At 44.0% G+C, this 26,322-nt stretch overlaps 2 protein-coding genes across 4 annotated transcripts in view; both read left to right on the forward strand.

Annotated features, from left to right (window-relative positions):
- Nucleotides 1-22,572, forward strand: part of crocc2 (ciliary rootlet coiled-coil, rootletin family member 2) — a 117,912-nt gene extending 95,340 nt beyond the window's left edge. For all 3 annotated transcript variants that reach the window (XM_073870142.1, XM_055213078.2, XM_073870143.1), the window contains 10 exons: nucleotides 23-174; nucleotides 5,313-5,433; nucleotides 5,535-5,698; nucleotides 6,656-6,907; nucleotides 17,181-17,369; nucleotides 18,305-18,454; nucleotides 18,680-18,880; nucleotides 20,885-21,016; nucleotides 21,485-21,664; nucleotides 21,771-22,572. In XM_073870142.1, coding sequence (XP_073726243.1) covers nucleotides 23-174; nucleotides 5,313-5,433; nucleotides 5,535-5,698; nucleotides 6,656-6,907; nucleotides 17,181-17,369; nucleotides 18,305-18,454; nucleotides 18,680-18,880; nucleotides 20,885-21,016; nucleotides 21,485-21,664; nucleotides 21,771-21,854 — 1,625 coding nt within the window. In that variant the 3' untranslated portion in view covers nucleotides 21,855-22,572. The remainder of the gene's footprint in view (nucleotides 1-22; nucleotides 175-5,312; nucleotides 5,434-5,534; nucleotides 5,699-6,655; nucleotides 6,908-17,180; nucleotides 17,370-18,304; nucleotides 18,455-18,679; nucleotides 18,881-20,884; nucleotides 21,017-21,484; nucleotides 21,665-21,770) is intronic.
- Nucleotides 22,573-22,904: 332 nt separating this feature from the next.
- sned1 (sushi, nidogen and EGF-like domains 1) overlaps nucleotides 22,905-26,322 on the forward strand; it is a 41,744-nt gene continuing 38,326 nt past the window's right edge. Inside the window, exon 1 of the mRNA XM_073870144.1 lies at nucleotides 22,905-23,916. Within this exon, the coding sequence (XP_073726245.1) occupies nucleotides 23,707-23,916 (210 nt within the window). The 5' untranslated portion in view covers nucleotides 22,905-23,706. The remainder of the gene's footprint in view (nucleotides 23,917-26,322) is intronic.

Consider the following 26,322-nt stretch of genomic DNA (forward strand, 5'->3'; position numbering starts at 1 on the left):
GTAAAGATTTTTATGCCCTCAGGTGACATCATGTCAGATGACCATGCCATGGGGAGGTTGTCAGTTAGTTCTTTGTCCCCTTCTCATGGAGACACTGGAGAGCTGGATCTGGATGCAGTTCAAACATCACTGCGTAATTTCCAGCAGGAGCTCAGGGATGCACAGAGAGACCGGGTACAGTATCTTATGATCTGGAGCTATTAGAAATTGTTTCAACATGACCACATAAGCAACATGGTGTAACATGTTAAAGGGACACTACACTTAAAAAAAATGCTTATTTTCCAGCGCCCCTAGAGTTAAACATTTACAGTTTTGGAATCCATTCAGACGATCTCCGGGTCTGGCTGTACCACTTTTAGCATAGCTTAGCATAATCCATTAAATCTGATTAGATCATTAGCATCATTAGTAAAAATAACCAAAGAGTTTCAATATTTTTCCTATTGATAACTTGATTCTTTTGTAGTTACATCGTGTACTAAGATCAACAAAAAATTGAAAGTTGCGATTTTCTAGATCGTTGCACTCATGAAGGACACAAGGCCCGCCCTATTAGACTCATACCCCCCGGGTATTCCGAGGTTACGGACACAGGAAAGCCACAAGGCTTCCTTTCCCCACCTACACAGTGTGAAATATGCCACGTGTGCACAATACATTCACTGTTTCACAATACCCTCTCATCGGCGGTGAGCAATATGGATGTAAACTTTTGGGGGTTATGGCCCCAGCTGTCCCAGCAGAGGATTGCTATCATGCAGTGTTCATGCAGTATGTGATTAGGCGTACAACATCCCCATAAGTCTGACTATGTTTAACCTTACGGGCTTGTGATAAACAGTGGAATATCTCACTACAAATACAGGTATCTGACTCCCTGTGTGCGCGTGGCGAGCTGTTACTAAGCTGTTCATTATTAAGGAAATGCCTATCCTTCTCGCTCGGGTTCTGCATCCGACCCTGCACAAAGCAGCTTGTGAGCTGGTGCCTTGCAGCGAATGGCTCCGCTAGATGATTCACGCACGTCTGCATTGCGCACTGTATGGTACAGTTCAGGAGTTTGCAACATCACTGTATAGCTGTTGACAACCTCTATTAAATGGCAACCTTGCTTCAAAGAACACAGTATATAACTGGCACCAGACACGCATAAGGCACAAGAACTACCTGTTCCAGCATATAAGGAGTGTATCTCCTCGCTCTGTGCTATTGCAGAACCAAGCTCTATTCTTCCATGGCTCTGTGTAACACACATCATTGCTTTACGCCACACAATATGTAACTGGAATCCTGTGCGCTGCCATCCGTTACAGTAATGTCCCAGGTGCGTGGAGTTGAATCTTGCACTTGTATCCTGCATCCGGCCATCCAAAGTGGTGAGCTGTGACAGGTTTGACTGGTCGGCCATCAGTTTGTGTCTGAACACACAACCCCTGTGGGCCTAGCGCAGCCTCAGGCACATATGACGTGTTGGCGCTAATTATGGTTTGTCATGGGTTTGTAACATCTCCATATGATTGGTGGCGCAAGCACCTATGTTTAGCAGTAGGCTTGTTCCACAGCTGACAACATATACTATAATAGGCAACCTCATGTGTGAAGGGAGCCGTTGCAGACATGTCAACATGGAGCTACAACATCCCCATCGCTCGGCAGTAGGGGTGGAACAATACATGTATTCGTTTCGAACCGAATCGGTACGGGGGTCACGGTTCGGTGCATGAATTTAAACGTAGAATACACGGTATGAAAATAAAAAAACTTGCGTGCAAAATAATGAATGTAATGCGGAACTACTGTTAGATACGCGGGTTCTTTATGGACAGCTAATCTGTTGCCCCGCTTTAGCTCTGAACCTCTGATTGGCGCCAATGCAGCCGAGCTCCGCCTATGTATGTGCTCTATCAGAGCCCGTCTACATTCTCTGGCACTCTGCATTTTTTTGTCACGTCGACGCCGGTCCAGTCAGTGAATGAGCAGCCGACAGCGAGTATGGCAAGTGGTGTTCCACAAGAGCTAGACGTTCCGCCAGCCTCTTTAAGATCGCAAGTTAGGCAAAACTTCAGTTTTCCAGTCAGTTACAATAGTACAGGCGAGAGATTGGTGGAAAAGACAAGGACCTTGCATCGGCGTTGTTCAGCAGTTGTTAGGTATGTGAGTGGAAATACATCTAATCAGGGCTCTCAAGTCTCACGCATTCACCTTGACAAACACGCATTTCAGTCAGTTCAAACGCCACACTTTGTATTTCTCACGCTGAGAAGTAGGAAATAAATTGTCCTGCTATCTACAACAGGCATACGCAGGGCAGTTCTGTCGAGTTCAGCTGCTTTCAGTTTTTTAAGCGTGCTCAACTTTACGCAGCGCCATCAGCGTCAGAGTACCGCGAGAAATCTTGCGGAGGAGGCTGGTTTCAAATCGCTCTCGCGTTACTCTGACGTCATCCACTTGTCGTTTCTTGCAGCCCCTCGTGAAGTCGTACACACCTATTAATTCATCCTACAAGCCTATTTTTTGGTTCTTTAGTACATTAATATGAAATAAGGCCAAAATGTAATTTTAAAATGTATTTAGGTAACACTTGTAATACATCTGAACCTATATTTGTATGAAAGATGAGTACAAGATTACTTAAGAGGTATACATTTTTGAAATACGAGATAGTATGTTAAATGCATTTCAGTTCATATTCATGACATCTGAAAATAACACTGATAAGGACACCTATGTTTTTAAGATTATCTTAAGTACTAAAAAAAATGCCTTCTTCATTTTTGTTTTGCTTTTCCCTCCATTGTACCGAAAGTGAATCGAACCGTGGCGCCCGAACCGAGGTACGAACCGAACCGGGACTTCTGTGTACCGTTCCACCCCTACTCGGCAGTGTTTAGCCAATTACCTTCCCTGTGCAGCAATCAATTCCTCCCTTGGCTAACGTCGCCATGATACAGAGGAGAGACAGTTATGAACGCCAGGTACTTGTATATCCTATTACCCAAAGTAGCTGCCAATTTGACTCGACGCAGACCCCCCAGCTGTGTGGTCCTGATGCATAATCAGCGCAACGCGTCGGTACTGAGTCTGGATATTGTGAACGGGTAATATAGTTTGTGCCTGACGAGAGAGGTTAAACAGCTTGTGCAGCCGCTAGTATCTCACCCTAGACGATGACCCCTGTTGCGATAGAAGACCTATGTGCGCTACTAAGCGCACTACGGCTGTGCTTATAGCGGGGTTTGTGTAGACCCACACACATTCACAGGGTGTAACGCTGTTCCCTCTTAGCTGAGCAAAATGTGCATCCTGTTATCTTGATTGCCCCTTTTGGGAATGTTGGGAGTGTATTTTCATTAGAATGATTTCTGCATGCGTGCGTGTGAGCAAATAAGCACGGTCTGCATGCCAGCTTTTGCATTTATGTGCTTGGTTGGGGATCCGGAAACGGGCTTCATGTGAGTACGCCTCTTTCAGGAGCACCCTGGATATGAGTCTGCTCTGAGATATTCCACCCGAGACACTGCAGTGCTGGTGACGAATGCCTCTCTGGTTGACCGACTGGCTTACAAGTGCACAGCGCACCACTTACTGTACCAGGCAGCAATTTGCGACTGCTCTTCATTAAGCAGCTCATGTCTCGGCTGCCGCAGATGCAACACAGACTTAAGGGCTGTTAAGGGCTTTAGACTGTTTGAGATTGGTTTGGACGTAATGAATCGGTACATGATGGGGGAAAAGTATGCGCTTTGTCCTTATCCCGGTTGTGCTCTGTATGAAACACGTTGTGCTCGGCCAAGTGCCAGCAGTTACGTGTTGCCACAATTGGGTTTTGCTGCTTATACACGCAAAATCAGTAAGGACAGCGAGCCCTTCCTACTAGACGACCCTCTTTACGCAGTGCCTGTAATGGTGTGAAGCAATGACTATGACCCGGTGCACTGTCACATGTCGAACATTCTACCTTTGCAGCAGTGAGTAGATAAAGAAGAAGCGGGCTGTCTACCCCAAGAGTTTACACGCAGCTATCGCTGCGTTTCATGCTGGTGCCTTGGGCGCGCAGTGGCCGGCCACAATTAATTCTTTTAAGTGACAGAAGCGGCCGAATCACTCGCCTATTATAGTGCCGTCATGGGCTGTATATGCCCTTAAGGGACTATGTGCCTAAACCACCCTCAGTGCAGTTAGAGCGTAGACGGTTGCATTCTACCTTCCCATCTAGCTGATGTGAGCTATGTCTGGTATGGGTGTTATACATTTATCTAAGCACTCCGCTCTGACATTGCTGTAAGAGCAACTCTTTATGCTTCAGAGATGGGCTGTGGCATTTGTAAACGATTACTGTGACCTGCCCAGCTCATTCTAAGAAATTTCCCCGCTGCTAAGTGTCTAAGTATGGAGCCGTGCTTTTGCTTTATCCTTGTACTTTCACGCTAGCTATCTTGGCCATTGTGCATCATATGTTAATACTAGCAGATACTGTGCGCAGATATGCTTGCTACTGCCCATGTTGGGCTCGGCCTAGCCATTGTTGTCATTCTGTTACAGGTTGATTATCTGCTGTAGGGCTGCAATAAGACCTACATGCAGACTTTGACTGTATGCATTCTGTTCTGAATGAGCTTCCGATTGAGTCCCTAGAGACTCAGGCATCTAATCTACTTTGCGTTGGCTTACACCGACTGGGCGGGGATTGTGCACTGACTCAGCTAAGCATTGCGGTGCACGGACTTGAGTAAGCTCTACTGGGGCTGCTCTTCACTGTTCTCACAGCGTTTTTGAATACATCTTCCATAGCGTTAGCAAACGCAATGTCGAGTGACCGCTCTCAAAAGGGAACGTCTCAGTTACTATCATAACCTCAGTTCCCTGAGAGACAGAAACAAGACATTGCGTAAGCCACCATGTCACTGCTCAGATCAGCTCTACTGTTTGTTCAATTGAAAGAATTTTTTTTCGAGAGTATTTTGCCACCTTAACAGGCTATATAGTAGCGGAAGTCCCGCCCCTATATGCCGCCATGGGCGACATTGGCCAGTACACTGGCGTTATTCAATAAAACCTTCAGAGAAACCGGAAGAGGAAGGAGTTCCCATAGCGTCAGCGGATGCAATGTCTCTTGTTCACGTCTCTCAGGGAACCGAGGTTACGATAGTACCCGAGACCTTATTGTTTTAGCACGATGTTAAATGGATTTCAGAACGGTAAAAATCAAATGTTTCACTCTAGGGGATCTGGAAAATTAGCATATTTTTAAAAAAAAGTGGAGTGTCCCTTTAAACCGTACAAATAGATCTGTCTCTGTTTGTTTTTAGGATGAGGCCCATGCACAGGTGGAAAATCTTGGCAAACAGGTGGAAAGCCTGAAGTCCAGTCAGGAGAAAAGCAATACAAGTATCCAGATGCTGAAACAGTCTATCAGAGAGCTTGAGGAGGGTAAGAGGGAATTTTTGGGAACACTTGGGCACACTGTGACCAGGACGACTCGAGTTCTGCTTTGTTTTTGATTTACGTGGATGTTTGTTTGTGTTTGCCAGGAAAGCGTGAGCTGGCCGGGCATTTAGAAGAGGCGCAAGCAACCATTTCTGTACAGAATGAGGCAGTACAGCGTGGAGAAAGAGAGAAAAGAATCATGAGTGAAGACTTGGCCAACGTGACAAAAAACCTACAGAAAATGGAGACAGAGGCAAACGCACTGCAGGTTAATACTTAAACACCCTACACAAGCAGACATTATATACACAATATACTCAAATTAGCTTTGTAGTAATTGGTCATAATTGTCCATTGCATTTCATTAAGCTATTTTAATGCATTTTACATTGCTAGAAAAAATTGGCCAAAAGATGTACCCCAGCTGTCGCTGTGGCAGTACCCTTTGAAAAAGGTCCATTAGCAGGGTTTCCTGCAGCACTTTGCAGTTCGGGCGGCCCGCCTAAGCTGGGGAACCCTGCTGCCTTAACTAGGTTGTCCAAAAAAAAATTAGCTGCACAAAAGGCTATCAAGTGCATCTCGGAGAATAGCACAGACACGCTTCACACCACGAGCGGGCATGCGCGCCACACGACCGAAATGAGAGAAAGAAAGAGACATAGTACACGGTCACTGTCTGACGGACATGGGCGGATTGACCATCTGGCAATTCTGGCAAATGCCAGCCAAACGACTCCCAGCTAATCGAATTACACAGAGCAAGAATGTTAACCAATCAAATGAAAGAAGTTGGTGTTCCTTAAGACAAATGGGAATTCCAGCCAATCACATTACAGAGCTGGGCAGCATTCCAGCCAATTAAATGAAAGAAGGCGGGAGTTTATGTTCACTATGTTTAAGCGTTTGTATAGTGCTTTACACATGAATGCTTATTGTTTCAAAGCTATTTTACAGAAAATGCGTCCTTGTGGACCTTTTGAAAGGGTACAGCCCCAGCCATAGCTAGGGTATATATTTTTTCTGACAGTGTTATATTAAGTTAATTGTAAAAAATTTCTAATGCTGGGGACACACCTAAGGACACCTAACTAACATTCTAAGACACAATAAAGAGTGTTTTTTGCATACATGATTTTTATCTGTGGTTGTAAACAAAGACTGAGCACTTGAAAAAACTTCTCTGCCAGTAGGTAGCATTAATAGCACATCACCCCTTTGTGTTTAGGAGAAGTTACAGCGCTCTAAAGCCTCTGAAGAATGTCTTGAGGCTGAGCATCGCCGTATGAAGGAGATATGTGAGGTTGCAGAGGCCCGAGCCACCAGGCTGGAGCTCACTCGGCGAGGGTTGGAGGGAGAACTCCAACGTGCCCAACTCCGAGCCACTGAGATGGAGGCTGAGGTCAGCTCACTGCAGGAACGCCTTACCAACCTTCGCAGAGAGCTTGGAGAAAGTGAAGAGCACACCGCCTTCCTGAAGGTATGTGTACTGTAGGTTTATGGAGTGTCTTAAGGCCTTTTTACACCTGGTCACTTTATGTGTTTTCTCTGATTGGATAGCTATCTGATTTGTTAAAACTGTTCTATTTACATTTGGCCACAAATGCATCTTGGCAAAACGGATATGAATCCGATCTTTTACCCCCGCCCAAAATGCAAATACACTATTTATTACTCCGCCTTAAAAAACTTAAGATGCAATAATAGGCAGTCCTTACTGTATGTTGGGCAGGAGACGCGCGTCTCCTTGCTCGGCATTAGCTGAAGCTCGCAGTACAGCGCAGCAGGAGAGTGACAGCGCAGTGATTTAATGTACAGGTCCATGATGGAAAAGCATTCACAAAACTCTCTCTTACAGTGTTATTTCTTTGTTTAATATCATTTGAGTTTGTAATTAGACTCTTTTATTGATTCTAGGAAGCTTTTTTACCCGCTGTCATCACTCCATAAAGCAATAAGCGTGTCGTCTTTGTTTGTTTGGCGCTCTTCCAGCTTACTTGCGAGAGACATGCTTACGTTTGGGAGGAGTAAAGCGCTGACGTATGTGGTTTCATCAACCAGATGTGTTTGGAAGTTTCTCCTCTGTCCAATTGCCACGCCCACTTTGTCTCTCAGTTCCCCGTGCAGCTCACCACACCTTTAATTAATTAGCCTCAATCAGCCACAGGCTTTATTAGACAGCACCTGTGCATAGCCTCTGCCCTTTGTTCATGCTACATGGAAGATCCTTGTGTGTTGCTGCTGAAAGATGTTATGTCTCCTGCCTTGTGTGCGTTATTGAACTATAAACCACACACACATAAAAATACTTGCCTAATAAATAAAACACTCTGTAATTAAAGTGACTGGACTGGGTTGTTCTTACCGACACCGCCACTGGTCTCAAGCCAGCCACCTACCATCCTATGTTAAACCTCCTTTTCATGGTCCTTCGAGCCGGATCCATTGACGACCAGTGGAAATGTCCAGTCACTCCCTGCCTTCGTTATTTCAGCGTCCTCACCGCCAAGCCTCGCGTCCTGCACACTATGATAACTACGTCATGGAATATGATCAGCGGCCACAACATACTACTGAATTACCAGAGCCACCACCGCTTCACTCTGCAGACATTTGTGGTGTTGGACCTCAGTATCAATCACAGTCCGAGTCTGAGGAGGACCAAGAACCACCTCAACTATCCAGTGAGGAGGATGAAGAGGAAGAGCCGGAACCACCGGCAGAGCCAGCAATGAACCCTCGCTCACCTGTCCCTTCTGGAAGACCCCTAGCCCCTGAGTACCCACATGTCCCTCATGTAGCCCCAATTCCTGACCGTCAAACTGAGCTCTTACAGCAGTTACTAGAAGAAGTAAAGAATCAAGGTAGACTAATCCACCGCTGCATGCTAGACCAAGGTCACTCTTTGCTGTCTCGTTCAGCACCATTCTCTGAAACCTTTGGCCCTCCGTTAGTAGCATCACAAGTCCAGCATGCTGCAATGCCACCCCAGGCTACCACTCGTGACACTAAGCCCTTTCCTGCTCCACCTCGGCAGCAGCTTCCTTATCCACCTCCTATAAGCCATGCCCCTGCCAGTCAGCCCTTAGTTCAGTACTGGCAGCACACGATTCCTTCTGACAATAGTCAGTTCCCTGTCACGGGTCAAGTCCCAGTCTCGCGTAACCCTTTGCTCCCAGCCTACATGTCGTCATCTCAAATTCAGCCTAGAGCTATGGCCCACTCTGCCCAGGGGCTGTACCAGCCCCGAAATGTGCAGCCTCACCATCATACTTCTGCAGCCTCACCAAGCCATTTAGCCCCCCCTTTAGGCCGACTGCACCCATATAGTAAGATAGAAGGTCCCTCATTCCCTGATCTTACTAGAGAAGATGAAAGCCAATATATGATGTTAAAGATGGCCCTATCCAACCTGTTAGACCCAGGAGAGTCAGAGCAGTATAAATATCACATCTTACTGGATCACTTAAAGGTAGATCAGGCAAAGCGGCTTGCCTTAGCTTATGTTTATGCTCCAGATCCTTACACTCAAGCTATGCGGGCCCTAGATGAGCGTTATGGCCAACCCAGACAGCTTGCTCTCAGAGAGCTCCGGGCTATAATGGAGATGCCTGCTATCCGTATAGGTTATGGTAGAGGCCTAGATCAGTTTTCCCTTAGAGTACAAGCCTTAGTGGGTCTCCTCCAGTCCATGGGTCCCGAAGGTCACTCTGAGCTTACCTGTGGCTCACATGTCGAACGCCTATTAGAGAAACTACCCAGTGAGCACTTTTGTCAGTTTAAGAGAAGCATCAGTTTGAGTAGATCAGGTCCCCTATGCTATAACCTCCTAGATTTTTCCTCCTGGTTGCAACAGGAAACCCGTTGCCAGCCCAGAAGGGAGAGAACCCTTCAACCTGTCCGACCAAAGCCACCACCCCCTCACCCATTCAGAGCTACAGCTATACTCCATGGTAGCAAGACTTCCCAAGTGACCTTCCCTAAAGTCCAGATAGCTCCTCCTAGGGTCAGTCAGCTTCCCCTCAACCCCACATCCATGCGTTGTCCATTGTGTGCTTACTGTAACTCACCTGAACATCACGTCAGTAAATGTGATGACTTCCTCACGCTCACTGAAGATCAGAGAGCTAGTTGGATCACAGGACAGAAACGATGCTGGCGGTGTGCACGAGACCACTTTGCAAACCAGTGTGATCTGAAGGGACGCTGTAACCAATGTAATGGGAAACATCTGCAGGTCCTATGCAACATCAATCAGAGGCAAGTGCAGAATTTATACCTAGACCATCCTAGTGATTGCAATAAAGTGCTGCTAAAGGTAGTTGAAGTAACCCTACGTAATGGAAACAAGTCCTTAGACACGTATGCCATATTAGATGATGGATCAGAACGTACGATCCTTCTGCATCCTGCAGCCCAGAAACTTCAGTTGATAGGAGAGTCTGAGAGCCTGAAGCTGAGGACAGTGAGACAGGATGTCCAGACTCTAAACGGTGCCACCGTGTCCTTCACCCTCATTCCAAAGGCCCATCCAAAGAAAACCTATGCCATCAGGCATGCTTTCACTGCAGATCAGCTTTCCTTATCTGAACATTCTCATCCTGTGAAATCCCTCCAGCGGCGCTACCCTCATCTCAGGCAGATTCCCTTGAAGCAGCATGATAATATAAGACCCCTCCTACTCATAGGAGCTGATCATACCCACCTGATCACTCCAACACTGCCTGTAAGGTTAGGCCCCCCCGGAGCCCCAGCAGCTATCAAAACCCGTCTCAGCTGGACATTACAGGGCCCTGCTAGAGATATTGTTAGCTCTCCCTCCACAAAGTGTCACTATATCTCCTTTAAATGTCCACCTGATGACATTCACCACAATGTGCAAAAACTGTGGCAGCTGGACACAGTACCTTTGAGGAACACAAAATTGGTTGTCCGTTCTAAACAGGACAGAGATGCACTTCACCAGCTGGAGACTCAAACCATTCGAATTCCTGTTGATGACATCCTAAGGTATGCCACACCTCTCCTCCGAGCTGATCCCTGGCCCCCCTTAAAGGCCCCTAAGGAAGCAGTTATGTCCCGTTTTCGCAGCTGTGAGAGGAGACTGCTTCAAAATCCCTCACAGGCGGAAACCTATACCAGAGAGATCCAAAAGCTAGTTGATGCTGGGTATGTCAGGAAGTTGACTCTCTCTGAAGCAGCAGATGCCCCAGAGTCTTGGTATATACCTCATCACATTGTGTGTCATAATGGAAAGGACCGCATTGTATTTGATTGTTCTTTTTCCTATCAGAATCAATGTCTGAATTCACAATTGCTTCCTGGTCCAACCCTTGGGTGTCACGGTGATCCGTGTCATGTTTTGTGTCTGTTCCGATTGTCGTCACCTGGACTCTTGTTAATTAATTACCTGCCTCATCACACCTGTGTATCGTTAGTCTGTTTGTATATATACCCCTGCCTGTTGTATGTGCACTTGCCGGATGATTGTCGTTACTCTCATGTCTGTTCTTGTTCCACGTTTGATGTTCCTGTGTTACTTACTTGTCTGTTGTTTTTACTCCTCGTGTTTTGTTTATTTATTAAATGTTATTTATTCAACCAGAACTCTGCACTTGCGTCCTCACTTCCTCACTCCTGCATCCCAGTCGTGACAGAATCATCCGGCCATTATTGGACGCAGCGAGTTCACGGAGGGCGGCTCCCCAGGAGTTTCGTCGAGGGGGAGTAGTGACATCGGGGTTCATTCCCCATCAGCCCCGATGTCTCTTGGGGACCACCGTGAGCGATCGCTCACTCCTGCGGGAGGAGGATCGGCCCAGGCGGTCCCCCAACGGTTGAGTCGTCGTCGACGGTCCCTCGGAGGACCACCATCCTGCTCGCAGGGGGATCCGGAACGGACCACGCCCGATCATTTCCCCGGGGTGGCTACCGAGCAAGGGTCTCCGTTTCCGCGAGGGGATGGGAGAAGATTTCCGGGGGCATCTGATCGTCGACGATTCCCAGGAGGGGGGTAATTCGTCTGCCTCGGTTCTCGGAGCGATCGCTCCGGTTCTCCTGCGCAGTCCGGCAAACCGTTCTGTTGGTCTCATCCCGGCGGCTGCCAGCTTCGCCAGGGTCCCCAAGCCCTCCACCCCTCCCTTGGACTCTCGCTACCAGACTTTGTTTTTGTTTTGTGTCATGTGAGTGTCTGGTAGCCACTCGTAGAGGGAGGGGTTATGTCACGGTGATCCGTGTCATGTTTTGTGTCTGTTCCGATTGTCGTCACCTGGACTCTTGTTAATTAATTACCTGCCTCATCACACCTGTGTATCGTTAGTCTGTTTGTATATATACCCCTGCCTGTTGTATGTGCACTTGCCGGATGATTGTCGTTACTCTCATGTCTGTTCTTGTTCCACGTTTGATGTTCCTGTGTTACTTACTTGCCTGTTGTTTTTACTCCTCGTGTTTTGTTTATTTATTAAATGTTATTTATTCAACCAGAACTCTGCACTTGCGTCCTCACTTCCTCACTCCTGCATCCCAGTCGTGACATTGGGCCTTCCCTCCTTGGAGTTCTCCTTCGTTTCAGGCAGCACAAGATTGCCATCAGCGGTGACATTAAGTCCATGTTCCACCAGGTGCGCCTGCTACCCCAAGATAAACCCCTCCTGCGCTTCCTCTGGCGTGACCTAGAAATTAAATCCCCTCCAACTATATATGAATGGCAAGTAATCCCATTTGGCACCACCGCCAGCCCATGCTGTGCCATTTATGCCCTCCAGAGGATTGCAAAGGATGCACAGGCCGATGAGCGTGTTACCTATTCCATACAACACTGTTTCTATGTGGATAATTGCCTTCAAAGTCTCCCCACATCAGATGAAGCTAAGGACCTCCTTCACTCCCTGCGTGCAACCCTCTCCTCTGGTGGCTTTGACATTAGACAATGGGCCAGTAATGATCCCAAGGTTATTTGTGATCTCCCTCCCGATGCTAGGTCAGACCAGGCAGAGCTCTGGCTGTCACACCATCCTTCTCTTGACCCCATGGAATCTACTTTAGGCCTTCATTGGAATTGCCATACAGACACCCTGAAATACAGGCATAGAGCCATTGAAGCTACTACTCCAACCATGCGTCACATCTACAGGGTACTTGCAAGCCAGTATGATCCTCTTGGTTACATCCTCCCCTACACAACAAGAGCCAAGATAATTGTCCAGCACCTGTGGGCAAAGGCAAGAGAATGGGATGACCCAAACCTTCCCCACAACATCCTAGAAGCCTGGCTTTCCTGGGAAGGAGAACTCCCTAATCTCTCCTCAATAGTACTGCCCCGTTGTTTTGTACATTGGTCAGCAGACAACCCCTCAGCCATCCTAGACCTGCACATCTTCTGCGATGCGTCAGAGCAGTCTTATGGCGCAGTCGCCTATATGCGCACTGAATATGATCAACAGGTGAATGTATCCTTCCTAATGGCGAGGTCCCGTGTTGCGCCCAAAAAACAACTCTCTATCCCTCGACTTGAACTATGCGCAGCCCTGATTGGAGCTCAACTGTTCAACCTCCTCCAAACCGAGCTCACCCTCAAAATCAGACGGGCTACTTTATGGAGTGACTCTACCACAGTCCTCTATTGGCTTCTCTCAGACTCATGCCGCTATAAGGTCTTTGTTGGAACCAGGGTGGCTGAAATCCAGGAACTCACCAAAGGCCAGGAATGGCGCTATGTGGATTCCCCAAACAACCCAGCTGATGATCTGACTAGAGGAAAGCAGCTATCTGATCTAAGTGAGCCTTGCAGGTGGAACCAAGGACCTGCCTTCCTCTTGCAACCCCCTGACCTGTGGCCAACTAACCCCACAATAGATCAAGCTGAAGATCCTGTAGAGTTACGTAAGCCCAGTTTCTGTGGTGCCGTATTTTTTTAACCAAAAGCCCTCCATCTCTGACCCTACCCAATTCACCACCTTTCAGGATCTCCTTGACTCTACCGCTGCCTCCTATCATGGGTTGACAGAGCCTCCTGCAACACCATCAGCAGCAACCTACCTCGATGCAGAGATTGCCATCCTAAGACAGGCCCAGCTGGATTCCTTTGGAAATGATCTGGCATGTCTTCAGTCTCACAAACCCCTTCCACATTCCAGTCGTCTTCTCTCTCTTGCTCCAGAACTGGATTCAATGTCAGGTCTCATTCGAGTAGGCGGAAGGTTACGACAAAGCAATGACCTACCCCCTGATGTTATACATCCAGTTGTCCTAGACCCTGCCCATCCAATTACAAAACTTATAATTAAAGATTGTGATGACCACCTACATCATCCTGGGCCAGAGAGGCTATTCGCTGAGCTAAGAAGGAAATTCTGGATCCTGAGGGGTCGTGAGGCTGTCAGGAAACATCAGCACAGGTGTGCTAAGTGCCAGCAGTCCCGTGCCAAACCCCTTATTCCCCAAATGGCCGATCTTCCTCCTGCTCGCCTACTCCTCTGTAAACCTCCCTTTTATTCCACCGGGATAGATTGTTTTGGGCCCTACACTGTGAAAGTTGGACGACGGAGTGAGAAAAGGTGGGGAATTATCTTTAAATGCCTGACAACTAGGTGTGTACATCTAGATCTACTTAGTCACAGGAATGCAGATTCCTTTTTAATGGCACTAAGGCGCTTTATAGCACGCAGAGGCAAACCTTTTGAGCTGCTCTCCGACCGAGGTACCAACTTTATCGGGGGCAACAGAGAGCTACAGGAAGTCTACCAATCCCTGACCTCTGACCTCCAGGCAGTCCTGGCTAAACAGAGGATCTCCTTCAAGTTCAACTTCGGTGGGACGTGGGAGCGTGAAATTCGTTCCATCAAGATTGCCCTACAGACCACCCTAGGTGCCCAAGCAGTCACTGAAGAGGTGTTACGCACTGTGATGATTGAAATTGAAGGTATCCTCAATTCAAAGCCCCTTGGTTATGTCTCTTCTGACATTGCTGATCCTGATCCTGTGACTCCTAACCTGTTGCTCATGGGGCGGCATGACTCTTCCCTCCCCTTAGTAACATATCCTGACTCTGAGCTAAGCAGTCGCCGTCAATGGCGTCATAGTCAGATTCTTTCTGATCACTTTTGGTCCCACTTCATTAGAAATTATCTGCCTTCTCTCCAGTCTAGACAGAAGTGGTACACTGATAATCCTAACCTTCAAATAAATACTGTTGTTCTCATTCTTGACCCTCAGCTCCCCCGATCCCTCTGGCCAGTAGGTAAAGTGATTTCCCTTCATCTTGGTAAAGATGGCCGTTGTAGAGTTGCAGATGTCCAGGTGGGGGACAAACAGTACACAAGACCCGTTGCCCGCCTCATCCCACTCCCTGCCCTAACTGAACCCCTTGACTCTCCACTTTAGCAAATTTGCAAAGCAAATTTGGGGGCGGCTGTTTGGAAGTTTCTCCTCTGTCCAATTGCCACGCCCACTTTGTCTCTCAGTTCCCCGTGCAGCTCACCACACCTTTAATTAATTAGCCTCAATCAGCCACAGGCTTTATTAGACAGCACCTGTGCATAGCCTCTGCCCTTTGTTCATGCTACATGGAAGATCCTTGTGTGTTGCTGCTGAAAGATGTTATGTCTCCTGCCTTGTGTGCGTTATTGAACTATAAACCACACACACATAAAAATACTTGCCTAATAAATAAAACACTCTGTAATTAAAGTGACTGGACTGGGTTGTTCTTACCGACACCGCCACTGGTCTCAAGCCAGCCACCTACCATCCTATGTTAAACCTCCTTTTCAAGATGCATTTACACTTCTCTAGTTTCGTCTGGAATGCGTCCCAGACCACCTCCTGAAGTGGTTTGAGCGATCAGATTTAAATCCGTCTGGAAAACGTTTCAGAGGGCATTTACACCTGGTCTTTTTACGATCAGATAGCTATCTGATCAGAGAAAACGCATGAAGTGACCAGGTGTAAATGCCCCTTACTTTCATTTATCGGCACTCTAAAATGCTTGATTCTGATTGGCCAGTCGTGGCATTCCAAGTTATGTTATTTCCAGTTATACCACGGCTCTGTTGAATGCTGTATTCTGATTGGCTGAGAAATGTTCCGTGGGTATGCATTAATTTCTGATAACCGCACACCTAACATGTCAAATGTCTTAAAAATAAGCACCAGAGCAATGTTTGTGGTAACCGTGGTATAAGACAACCCATTCTCACTCCCGAAGGCGTCAAAACCTGAAGCATGTTCAAACCGCCCCAGCGCCAGCACGAAGACGCGAAGGGTGCCCCCATGCATCACCACATGGACGAAATGGGAACTCCGCTGCCCCCATGCCAATCCCCCAGCGTCAGACACAGACGAAAGGGAATCCCGGAAGGTGATGGCGTTACGTAATGCTATGATCGACAGGATCATGCCACTTCTGGACGGTAACTACTAAATTTTTGTTCCAAATTTTTTATCATTGTCGGTTGGGGTTAGAACGACTTTCTGTTACATAAAATTAAATCCTAACCCAAACCCAACTCTAACCCTAACCCCAAGCGACAATGGTTTAAAATCAGAAGACAAAAAGTATAAACCAATACAGACATCCTAACCCGAACTCTAACCCTAACCCCAAGCAACAATGGCTTAAAAATCAGAAGACAAAAAGTATAAACCAATACTTAAACTGACATCCAAACCCCAAGTCATGATTAGCATGAAGGCCACGGAGTTCCCATTTCGTCGTTATAGTGATGCATAAAGGGCACTCTTCGCGTCTTCATACTGTGACGCTGAAAGCGTTTGAACATGCTTCAGATTTTGACGCCTTGGGGAGTAAAAATGTGTTGCATAAAAGGAATAATTGACTCCGGCCCTTTGAATTATTTGAAAATAATGCACACCCGCACTTCGCGTCGTGTCGCACCTTCGTGTGCATTATTTTCTTATAATTCAATGGCTCGTTGTTGATTATTCCTTACACAACAACCCCTCAAGACTAATAACACACGGTAACCCAGATGCTGCAAATCATTTTGACAGGTACAGCTTAATACTGGGCAAAAATGAAATGTAAATGTCTTTTAATAACATGTAATAGCCTGTGACGTTATATTTACAAATGATTAAACTTTGTGACATTTGAACGTCTTGTCTCAGCTTAAAAGCGAAAAGTACATTTGGTAAAAATATTTCAAATCAATATTTAAAGGAACAGTATGTTGGATTGTGGCTTAAACTGGTATTGCAATCACAAAACTTGTGGCTAAAACTGGTACTGCAATCACACAACTGGTGGCCAATACACAACATGACAACATAAACATGAGTTGAGGGCTGCAACTCCACTTTTTAAATGACAATATCCTGACCAGCCCACTGTTGTCAGTGATATAAGAATTTGAAATGAAATTGATTTCTTAACGTCTACTGACATATCAGGGCCATTTTATGATTAATTGATATACATTTCTTACATACTGTTCCTTTAATGTTCCTTACCTTACTTGTGAGGTAAATATCCTTATAATAAGCGGTATAATGTACAGGCAGCCAGTTGTTATCACAAAATAAGCCCCTTCTGTGTGATACAAGACCCTGTCTGGGCTTATTTCTGTGATAACAACCTCTACATTATTCCTTACTTAACCTCCATAGTGACTCCTGCAATTGTAATGTATGTAGGTCTTCTTTAGTAAAAGCCTCTGCTAAAAAACGAATTGGTTATTAATTATTAATCTTTGCATAGCAAACTATAATACAGCTCTGTTGCCTCTATGTAGCTTGAGGGTGAAAGGTTGGCAACTGCCCTGGCACATGCAGAACTGCAAGAAACCCAGCTGAGAGAGCAACTGCAGGCTAAGACTGCAACGCTGGCAGACAGCAACGCTGCAGCAGGAGCAGCAAGAGATCAGTCTGCACAACTGCAGCGAGCTCTAACAGCCAGCGAGCATGACCGAAAGATGCTGCAGGTCAGCATGGGTTTGTGTGCTAAATGTAGATGCAAAGTGTTTTAATGTGAATAGTTTATGTTATGCATAGGCCATTAGCAGGTGTATGATTGTGTAGCATAGATAATGTAGAGAAGTACATAAAACAAACTCTTAAGCGGTAGTTTCCCGGACAGGGATTACCCTAAGCCAGGACTGGGCCTTAGTTTAATTATGAAATATACATTTTTTTAACAAACACGCCTTACTAAAAACATTACTTGTGTTCATTTTGAGGCAAAACAAAGGGCACTGATGTATTGTAAGATATGTCAGTGCAAGTTGTTGTCAGTTTTGACAGCTCTTACATTTATTTTAGTCTAGGACTAGTCTAATCACTGTCCGGGAAACCACCCCTAAGAGCTCAGCATATGGAAACTTTTCATGGCAACAAGTTGCAAAGCAAATCCTTTTCTTAGTTGGCTAAAAATGCTAAAAGTTTAAGGCTTGATTTGAATTTACACAGAGCTTTAATTGAAATCCCCAAATCACCGTACTACCATGGCCACAATGTACACTGATTTATGCTGTGGCTCCATAACTTTTCCAGGTTTGGCTTTTTTGGTATTTACCTTTCCCGCCTGTTTTCCTGAAGGTGCTGGATGATGGCTCAATAAAACGCTGAACTGAACTCATTAATTTTTCTACGGCTCCTCTTGAGGGCTTTTAAGCCGTAGTATGAGTCAGTATTTTAGAGATGCTGTACAAACAAAAACACTACACCCTCAGTGTAAATCTTTTTTAGTTTGCCTTCGACCTGCCAGCTTTTGCCAATAAATAAAGACCAGAGGAGAAAAAAGAAAGAGAGATGGAAAAAGATCCTCCTCATTAAAGCTGATGTGGGTGTCTGATTAGGTATAGGTAAGACTTAAGGCTGTTCATTCTTGCCAATGCATGTTTGTGTGTCTGTGTGGCAGGAGAGGATAGATAAGACACGGGAGGCTCTGACAGACAGTCGGGCGCAAAATCATTGCCTGAGTGAAAGACTTCAGAGCCTGCAGAGAATCCAGGAAGAGTCGGAGCTTAGGGTCTCCGAACTGGACAAACAGACACGCTGCCTGCAGGAGGTCATGTACACATGAATACTTCTACTGTTAAGACAAAGTTTTTAATAATGCTTGGTCTTCAAAGACACACATGTCTAACAAATTCTGGAAAACGTTTTGGTATTATATTACTTTTTTACTTTTTTGTAAATAATTTACATTCTAACACGCTAACTGATTTAGAACCAGTTATTATCCAGACTGCCATATTGATGGTATATTTTCTATATGTTTTTAATTCAATAGGCTGTGAGACATAGGCATCAGGCTGAGCAGGAGGCAAAAGAGAGCTGTGCACTCCTGCATGGAGAGAAGGACCAGCTACAGGAGCAGGTGACTGCCCTGCAGGCCACTGTCCATCAGCTGGAGGGAGAGAAAGCTGAGCTGGAGAGGATGCTGGTTCGTCTGGGCAAAGACAGGTCCTCTTTAAAACGCACCCTGGAGAAGGTACATGTCAAACCATTGTAAACACTTCATATATATATATATATATATGTATGTATGTATGTATGTATGTATGTATGTATGTATGTATGTATGTATGTATATATGTATGTATATATATATGTATATATATATATATATATATATATATATATATATATATATATATATGTATGTATATATATATATATATATATATATATATATATATATATATATATATATATATATATATATATATAATTTGGAACATTTACTACACACTCTAAGAAAGCATGTGTTAATTTTTAAAGGGACACCACTTTTTTTCAAAATATGCTCATTTTCCAGCTTCCCTAGAGTTAAACATTTAATTTTTACTCCATTTTGGAATCCATTCAGCTGATCTCCAGGTCTGGCGGTACCACTTTTAGCATAGCTTATCATAATTCATTGAATCTGATTAGACTATACGCATTGCGCTCAAAAATAACCAAATAGTTTTGATATTTTTCCTATTTAAAACTTGACTCTTCTTTAGTTACATCGTGTACTAAAGTTGGGATTTTCTAGGCAGATATGGCTAGGAACTATACTCTTATTCTGGCGTACTAATCAAGATGGCTGCAGGAGGCGCAATGATTTTAAGCAGTGCCTGAAAATAGTCTCCTGCTATTGAAAGTTACCAAGGGCACTATTTTCAGGCGCTGCATGATATCATTGCACCTCCTGCAGCCATGTTACGGCAGCAAGTCCTTGATTATTACACCAGAATGAGAGAATAGTTCCTAGCTATATCTGCCTAAAAAATCTTAACTTTTCATTTTCCGTTGGTCTTAGTACACAATGTAACTACAGGAGAGTCAAGTTTTCAATAGGAAAAATATAGAAACTCTTTGGTTATTTTTGAGCGGCATGCTAATGGTCTAATCAGATTCAATGGATTGTGCTAAGCTATGCTAAAAGTGGTGGCAGCAGACCCGGAGATCAGCTGAATGAATTCCAAAACAGTAAAAATCAAATGTTTAACTCTATGGGAGCTGGAAAATTAGCATATTTTCAAAAAAGTGGAGTGTCCCTTTAACACATTATGCTACAATAGCACTGCACTGAGTATTTAGATAACAATAAATGTCATACTTTTAGTGCCTTTTTGCATATGTTTCACTTTTAGAGATTTTGCCTTGTGCACAGAATAAAAGAGTTGACTTTCTCCAATTTATTTCAAAAATAATTTGCTACTATTTATATATAATCAGTGCATTATTTTTTTGTGTGTAAATAATCACAGTTTGCTGTCTGTCCTTAACTGGTTGGGGTAAGTTAGCACCAGAGCTTGTTTGCAGTTTATCTCGCATGGAAGGTTTTGGGGGATTTGTGACAAGCATGACTTTAATCTTTGGATGTGTGTGTGAATTTACTGATCAGTCTTCTTATTGTCTTTTCTCTATAGACATCCTCTTTTCTCTATTTCAAACGAGGCACGCACATTGTCGCGGTTACGTGCCTTAAACCGAAGTGAACTTCAGTTAAGGCAGTCTGTATTTACAGTATTTATCGGTCTGGCTAGTGGCTAAACTTGAAACAAATAACTTGGCGAAAAATAAATGTTTTGATTTGCTAAAGGCGAAGGTACATGAAGAGCATGGATCACAACTGTGCGGAGAAGTTTGGCAGCCAGGCAAGAATTCAACGACCACCAGTAGCTAACATTGTATACATTCATTTTACACAGTAACGTTAGTTTAGTGTAATAGTTGATGCGCTTTAAACATGACATATGAACGAATGTAATTTACTTGTCATTTATTTCCCTTGTTATCAGAAATGAACGACTGTAAAAGTGCTCTGTTGTTATTGATTCAATGTGGAAATCTACCGGAAGTTGCATTTAGTCCAGAAATTGTGTTTAGTCCACAAAAGCCATTTGCTTATGTTATTGCTGCTGAAACCATCTATACGACTGAAACACATTAATGTATATGACTCCATATGATGTGGTATGTTTTGTGCTTGTGTTATGTGCAGGTGGAACAGAATCGCCGCAGGAAGGAGGAGGAGGCATTGCACTTTGGGCGTGAGAGAGAACAGCAAGAACAAAAAGTCCAAAATCTGGAGCAGGAGCTAAATGAGGCACAATTAGAAAGTCAAGCACTACAGGTGAGAGGGGAAAAGGGTATTTTTATATAGATAGCGTCTGTTCAACAGAATTTTTGCTTTAGTTTAATCTGACAATCAAGTAAACCTTATTGCCATAAAACTATAGGTTATAAACTTAATTGTATTGTACAGTAAGCCACCTGAAAACTAGTAATAGTATATCTCTCAGTACGCTGCACAATTTGAGGTAAAATACATGTTTGTAGCCCAAATAGTGTGAAACAATTCAGCACTAAATTGTAATACTGTAATAGTCAGGTTTACTGATGTGAATGAACTCCTAACCCTGAGTATTGAGCAATGGTAATAATGATGGTTGCCATAGCAAGTACCACTAATAATAATAAATGTGTCATATGAACATTTTCTTTGTGAAAAACACTTCCCGTTTGCAGCTCATTTTGTTTGTGTCCTGGATTTAACTAGCACTGACCCTCACTCACCACTGACAGGAGGTTTTTTCTATAGTCTCAGATCTCTATCCTGGAACAAACTTACTCCCAGAGGCTCCTGGAAGTGACAGCTCGGCACAGGCAAGAACTGGATGTAGAGACAGAGCGGATGAGGGACTCCCAAAAGCAGGCAGAGAAAGCCGTGGAGGCTCGCGAGAAAGCCCATCGACAGAGGGTTCACTGCTTGGAGGAGCAGGTTCGAAACTACATACATACATAATAGTACAAACTACATATGGAAAAGTCAACATAAGTTATGCTTCCAGACACTGCTTTCATGTAGTAATACGTGTGTTTCTCAGGTGTCAACATTAAAGGAGCAGTTGGAGCAGGAGATGAAGAGGAGGCAAGCGTATATGAGGCAGATGCTGCAATTGAGGCTCTAAAAACCCACTGGCCTGGGATTCAGCCAAAGTGACCAACATCTGACCACTGACAGCTGTGTGTCACAAAACATCTGTTTCTCCTTTAAGCCCTATAACCAATAAAACAGGACCATTACATGCAAAGCCAGATTAAATGTTACACACACACACACACACACACACACACACACACACACACACATATTAAAACACCTGAATCACTGGTCTCAGGGAGAATCGTGTTGGACTAAAATTGTTGCACAAATAGTTTAAGTAATTCTGATCCACACTATAAGAACCCAATAACAACAAACAAAGAGATCACTGTTTTCACAAACACTTCTCAATTGGCAAATTGTTTTAAGGATTTGAGAAGCGAACTGTTGAAAAAAACATAAATCTACCTTTAGTTCACCACTGCTCTTCTTAGAGTATTAAGCAAATTTTTACCTCTATATGAAAATCTTACACCGATTCTTAAAGAACTGTAGTTACCACTATAGGTCCTCTTTTAAACGACTACTTAAACTACACAGTTATTCTCTTTTTACTTTCTAACATGTTTAAAACTATGTAACTTACACCATTGTTGCTATTATTTAATTACACAAAGCCATTTTGAGTATAAAAATCATATTATTTTGTTTGTAAAAATTTGCGTAATTACAGGCTGAATGAATAAACAAAATCCGGATAGAAAAATAACTGATGAAATAAAATTTTTGTTTTGTGTCTTTCATATATTCCATGTTGTTATTTGTGTGAAAATGTTTCTTAATTAATAACTATAAAATAACTGATTTGTTTCGTCACAAAGTATTTTTATTAGTCAAACAAAACATACATAGGAACAAACAACCAGATCTGAAGAATTTAAGTTTGTTCATTTTGGATAATTGCAATAGTTTATGATGTGCGCAAACAAGCTATAATCTACCTATAAAAGATCCCTTGTGATGTTCTGGCTCCAAGATTGGATTCCAATTACAAATAATATCCACCTGAGTTGAAAGAATCTTCACTGAGAAAAGAAACACTATAACCTTTACAACAAAGCCCGGGGCAGCTGTTTCAGGCATATTTGAAATTATCTTTGAAATCATATGACAAAGAAAGCCTTCGTTAAATTTTTGCTTTCTTGTTCAGAGGGCTTTTATGTATTTCTTCCCTTTGAACATCTGCAAAATATGACTGACGTGACAACTACGGGGGCACTTACACTACTATGTGGTAAAGTGTACCCCACTGAAACATGCTTGCAGGGAAGAGTATTTCTTAGCAAAGGTTAAGAGCAGAGGAGAGTGCCCTGTCAGAGGCTCTTTAAAGCAGTCCTTTGATTACCATAGCTCCACCCAGTGCTTATCCAGTTACCGGTCTCTGTTTAGCTATTGGATGAGAGTCTCTACTCATGCAAGGTAGTGAATCCCTGGGGGGGTGGGGCTGGGTCTGAAAGAACTCCTTTGGCAAGCAGAATAGAGGTTTTATTGAGGATATTTCTAAGCTAACCATCAGGGACCAAGTCACTGGATTGTAAAAAAAATAGAGCCGGATCGCTCTGCTTCGTTCTCTTTCCCACTCTGTTCATTTCAGTGAGCAGCACGGAGCACAGCAGCTCTTAAGCACCCAGCAGCACACAGAATGCAAGGAATCTACCTCCTCGTCTTAGACCAACAGCCAAAGTACCACTGGTGAGAGAAGACCTGAGAGGAAATAAAGGGTGGAAATAAAAACAGAAAGAAGAAGATTAAAAGACGATCACTGGTTGAGCATTTGGCACAGGGACTTGTGTTGTTCCGTGAGTGTTATCTTGTTGCCTTCTCTGAGTGTCTGGTCTTCTAGTCCTTTCCTCCTCCATCCCTGTGCAGACAAGGTCATGGGGTGGCTGAGGATATCAGTGCTCTCCATATGCATGCTTCTTACTTTGCTTGGTGATGTGGAGCCGGCTGTACCTCTAGAGGACTTCTACCCATTTGGCCAAGATGAGGGTGACTCCCAGACTGTCGAACAGGATGATGGAGGCTCAGGACTGGTGGCAATATCTATGGCTTTCCCTTTCTTCGGAGAACGGCACACTGGACTCTATGTAAGTAAGGGTTGTGTGTTGGTATTGTTGTGCATGAGAATCAGCTCCTTCATTCAGTGTCTTAATTGGTTTATATATGTATGCCTTTGAGACAGAGCAAGGTCTCATAGGCTAATATTGGATAATGAGCCTCTCTGCCATAAAGTTTTTACAAGTCACATACACATATGGCCACACATGCACAGCAACTGAACTACTTGACAAGTTTTCAGTGAAGAGATGACAGCTTATATTGCTGGTGCTACACATCTGCATAAGATGTGGTTTGAGAGACTGGGGGCAAAGAAGAGTGAGAGGATCTGTCATGAGGAGAAGGAGCAAGAGAAAATAAGAGAACGTGAGGGCGGCAAGTGTACTGACAGGTCTATGTGCTTTGATCAGATTTGTGTCCTGCTTTGGGCTTGGCAAATGGTGCTTTGATCTGTGTCATGTACACTTCGTAGCCTCAGTGCGGGGAAAGCTCCATCCTTGTAAATCAACACCATCTGTTGTGTCGAGCATCCCACCCATTCTGCCTCCGAAAATACATCGCTCCACCCAAGGCATCAATCCTAACCATCATCTCTTCATCTCCAACACTCTGTCCAGCCTCGGTCGAGGTACCACGGCAACAGAGGTTAGGTTTCCAGACTGGGCTACAAGCTAGTGGATAAATGAGATCACAATCCCAATGCAGTGGACGAGTGACACAGCAGACATGCCACTCGACAATCTCCTGTCCAGCCGCTAAATGTCATTCATACTGCACCCACACGAATTTTAGGGGTAATATTGTGTTTCTTTTCTGAGCTATTTTAAAGTCATAAGTCACTTAGATTCATGTCCTGGCAAAGGCATACTACTAAAATAGCATGATGTTAAGATTGTATGTATAACTTAACTTGTGAAGCCTGAGCACATCATCCTGAGTGGTCTCAAATGTCAAAGTGTGTAAATATTCATGGAATTGGAGACGAGACAAGACCTGCTGTAGATAGCGTTGTATATCTAAGATTAGATTAGCTCAATGTGATTAAGGACACATGGATGCTAAGAACAGAAAGAGGGGCATTTCTCTAACAATAAACCAAGTGCAAACAGGGAAGTACATTTATAGTTGTGCATCTGGCAGACACTTTTATCCAAAGTGACTTATGGTGCATTCAATCTTTACATTGTTCTCTAGTATGCACTTTTCCTGGGAATTCGAACCCATGACCTTTGTGATGCAAACACGATGCTCTGTCATGTTGAGCTACAGGGACACCATATGTTACTCTGAGTTGAATGAAAATCAAAGATTATAATTCACCAGTGCTTTGAGGCATGACATAACATAATGCTCCAGGGCTGCTTTAACTGAATCAGTTGCAGTGTAACTTTATTTGCACTGTGACCACATGTTGATCTCTTCTCAACAAAAGCTGATTTTGAACATTGGGTACACAAGGACAGATCATCATAGATCTTATTCCGGATGAGCATTTTACTGTAAGCCTTTGGGGTAGAAAAACAAAAAATCTCCTGCACCAAATTGGGAGCATCTTCAAAGTGAAACGGAAAAGGAATCAGTGCTGCATGGTCTTTTCTTATTGAGTCCCACTCCAAAACTATTTGGAAAAATTTGTTTTATAAAACTACAGTACTACAGCTAAATATAAAATACACAAACGTTCTATACTGGCAGGAATTGTGAGAGCAAGGTTATCCTGACCCAACATTGTTTTAACTGCTGTGCATAATTTTGTCCTTCTGATCTGGTTTGGGAGAATTTAAATGTACCCGTGACCTCTTCCGTGTCCCTTCACCTACCTTTGCCCTTCCTCCTCCTCATCTTCAGCCTCGGATAACAAGTTCAAGTGTCTTCCCACTGGACCTTCCCAGCTGCTCTATTGCAGAGAGGAGAGATCCCTTTAACAGAACGCAGATGCATCTGTAAAGTGTCTCGGGGGATGCCAAACAACGCAGGCTTTTAATTAACTAAACTTATGAATGGTACAGATAAAGGGTAGAAAGGGATGACATTCAATGCAAGGAAAACATTATATCAACTTTCATGGAAATTTAAAAAGCTTAGAGTTTATAATTAATGTGAATGAAATTGTGTGTAGGTTTTGAATAAGGAACAGACCTCCACCGCTGATTTTCAGGGCTTAAGTTAGGAAAACAATACCTCCCAACAAGTTGTTTGTATGGGAGGCTATATAAAGGATGTTTATAATTGTTTTAGGCATAGAATTTTTCATCTATTGGTTGAGTCAAAACAGAGAAGGGAAAATGATGGGGACAAAAAGATTTGAGGTTTCACGGCACACTGAGAGCACATCTGCTAAAGCTCATTCTCAGCACTTCAACACTTCATGTTTGCGCAACTATACAGAGGGAATCTTCAACCTTGAGGGATTTTTCTCTTTATCTGTTTCCCTC

This window comes from Misgurnus anguillicaudatus, chromosome 8 (assembly GCF_027580225.2).
Source record: "Misgurnus anguillicaudatus chromosome 8, ASM2758022v2, whole genome shotgun sequence".
In the NCBI taxonomy this organism is placed as follows: Eukaryota; Metazoa; Chordata; class Actinopteri; order Cypriniformes; family Cobitidae; genus Misgurnus; species Misgurnus anguillicaudatus.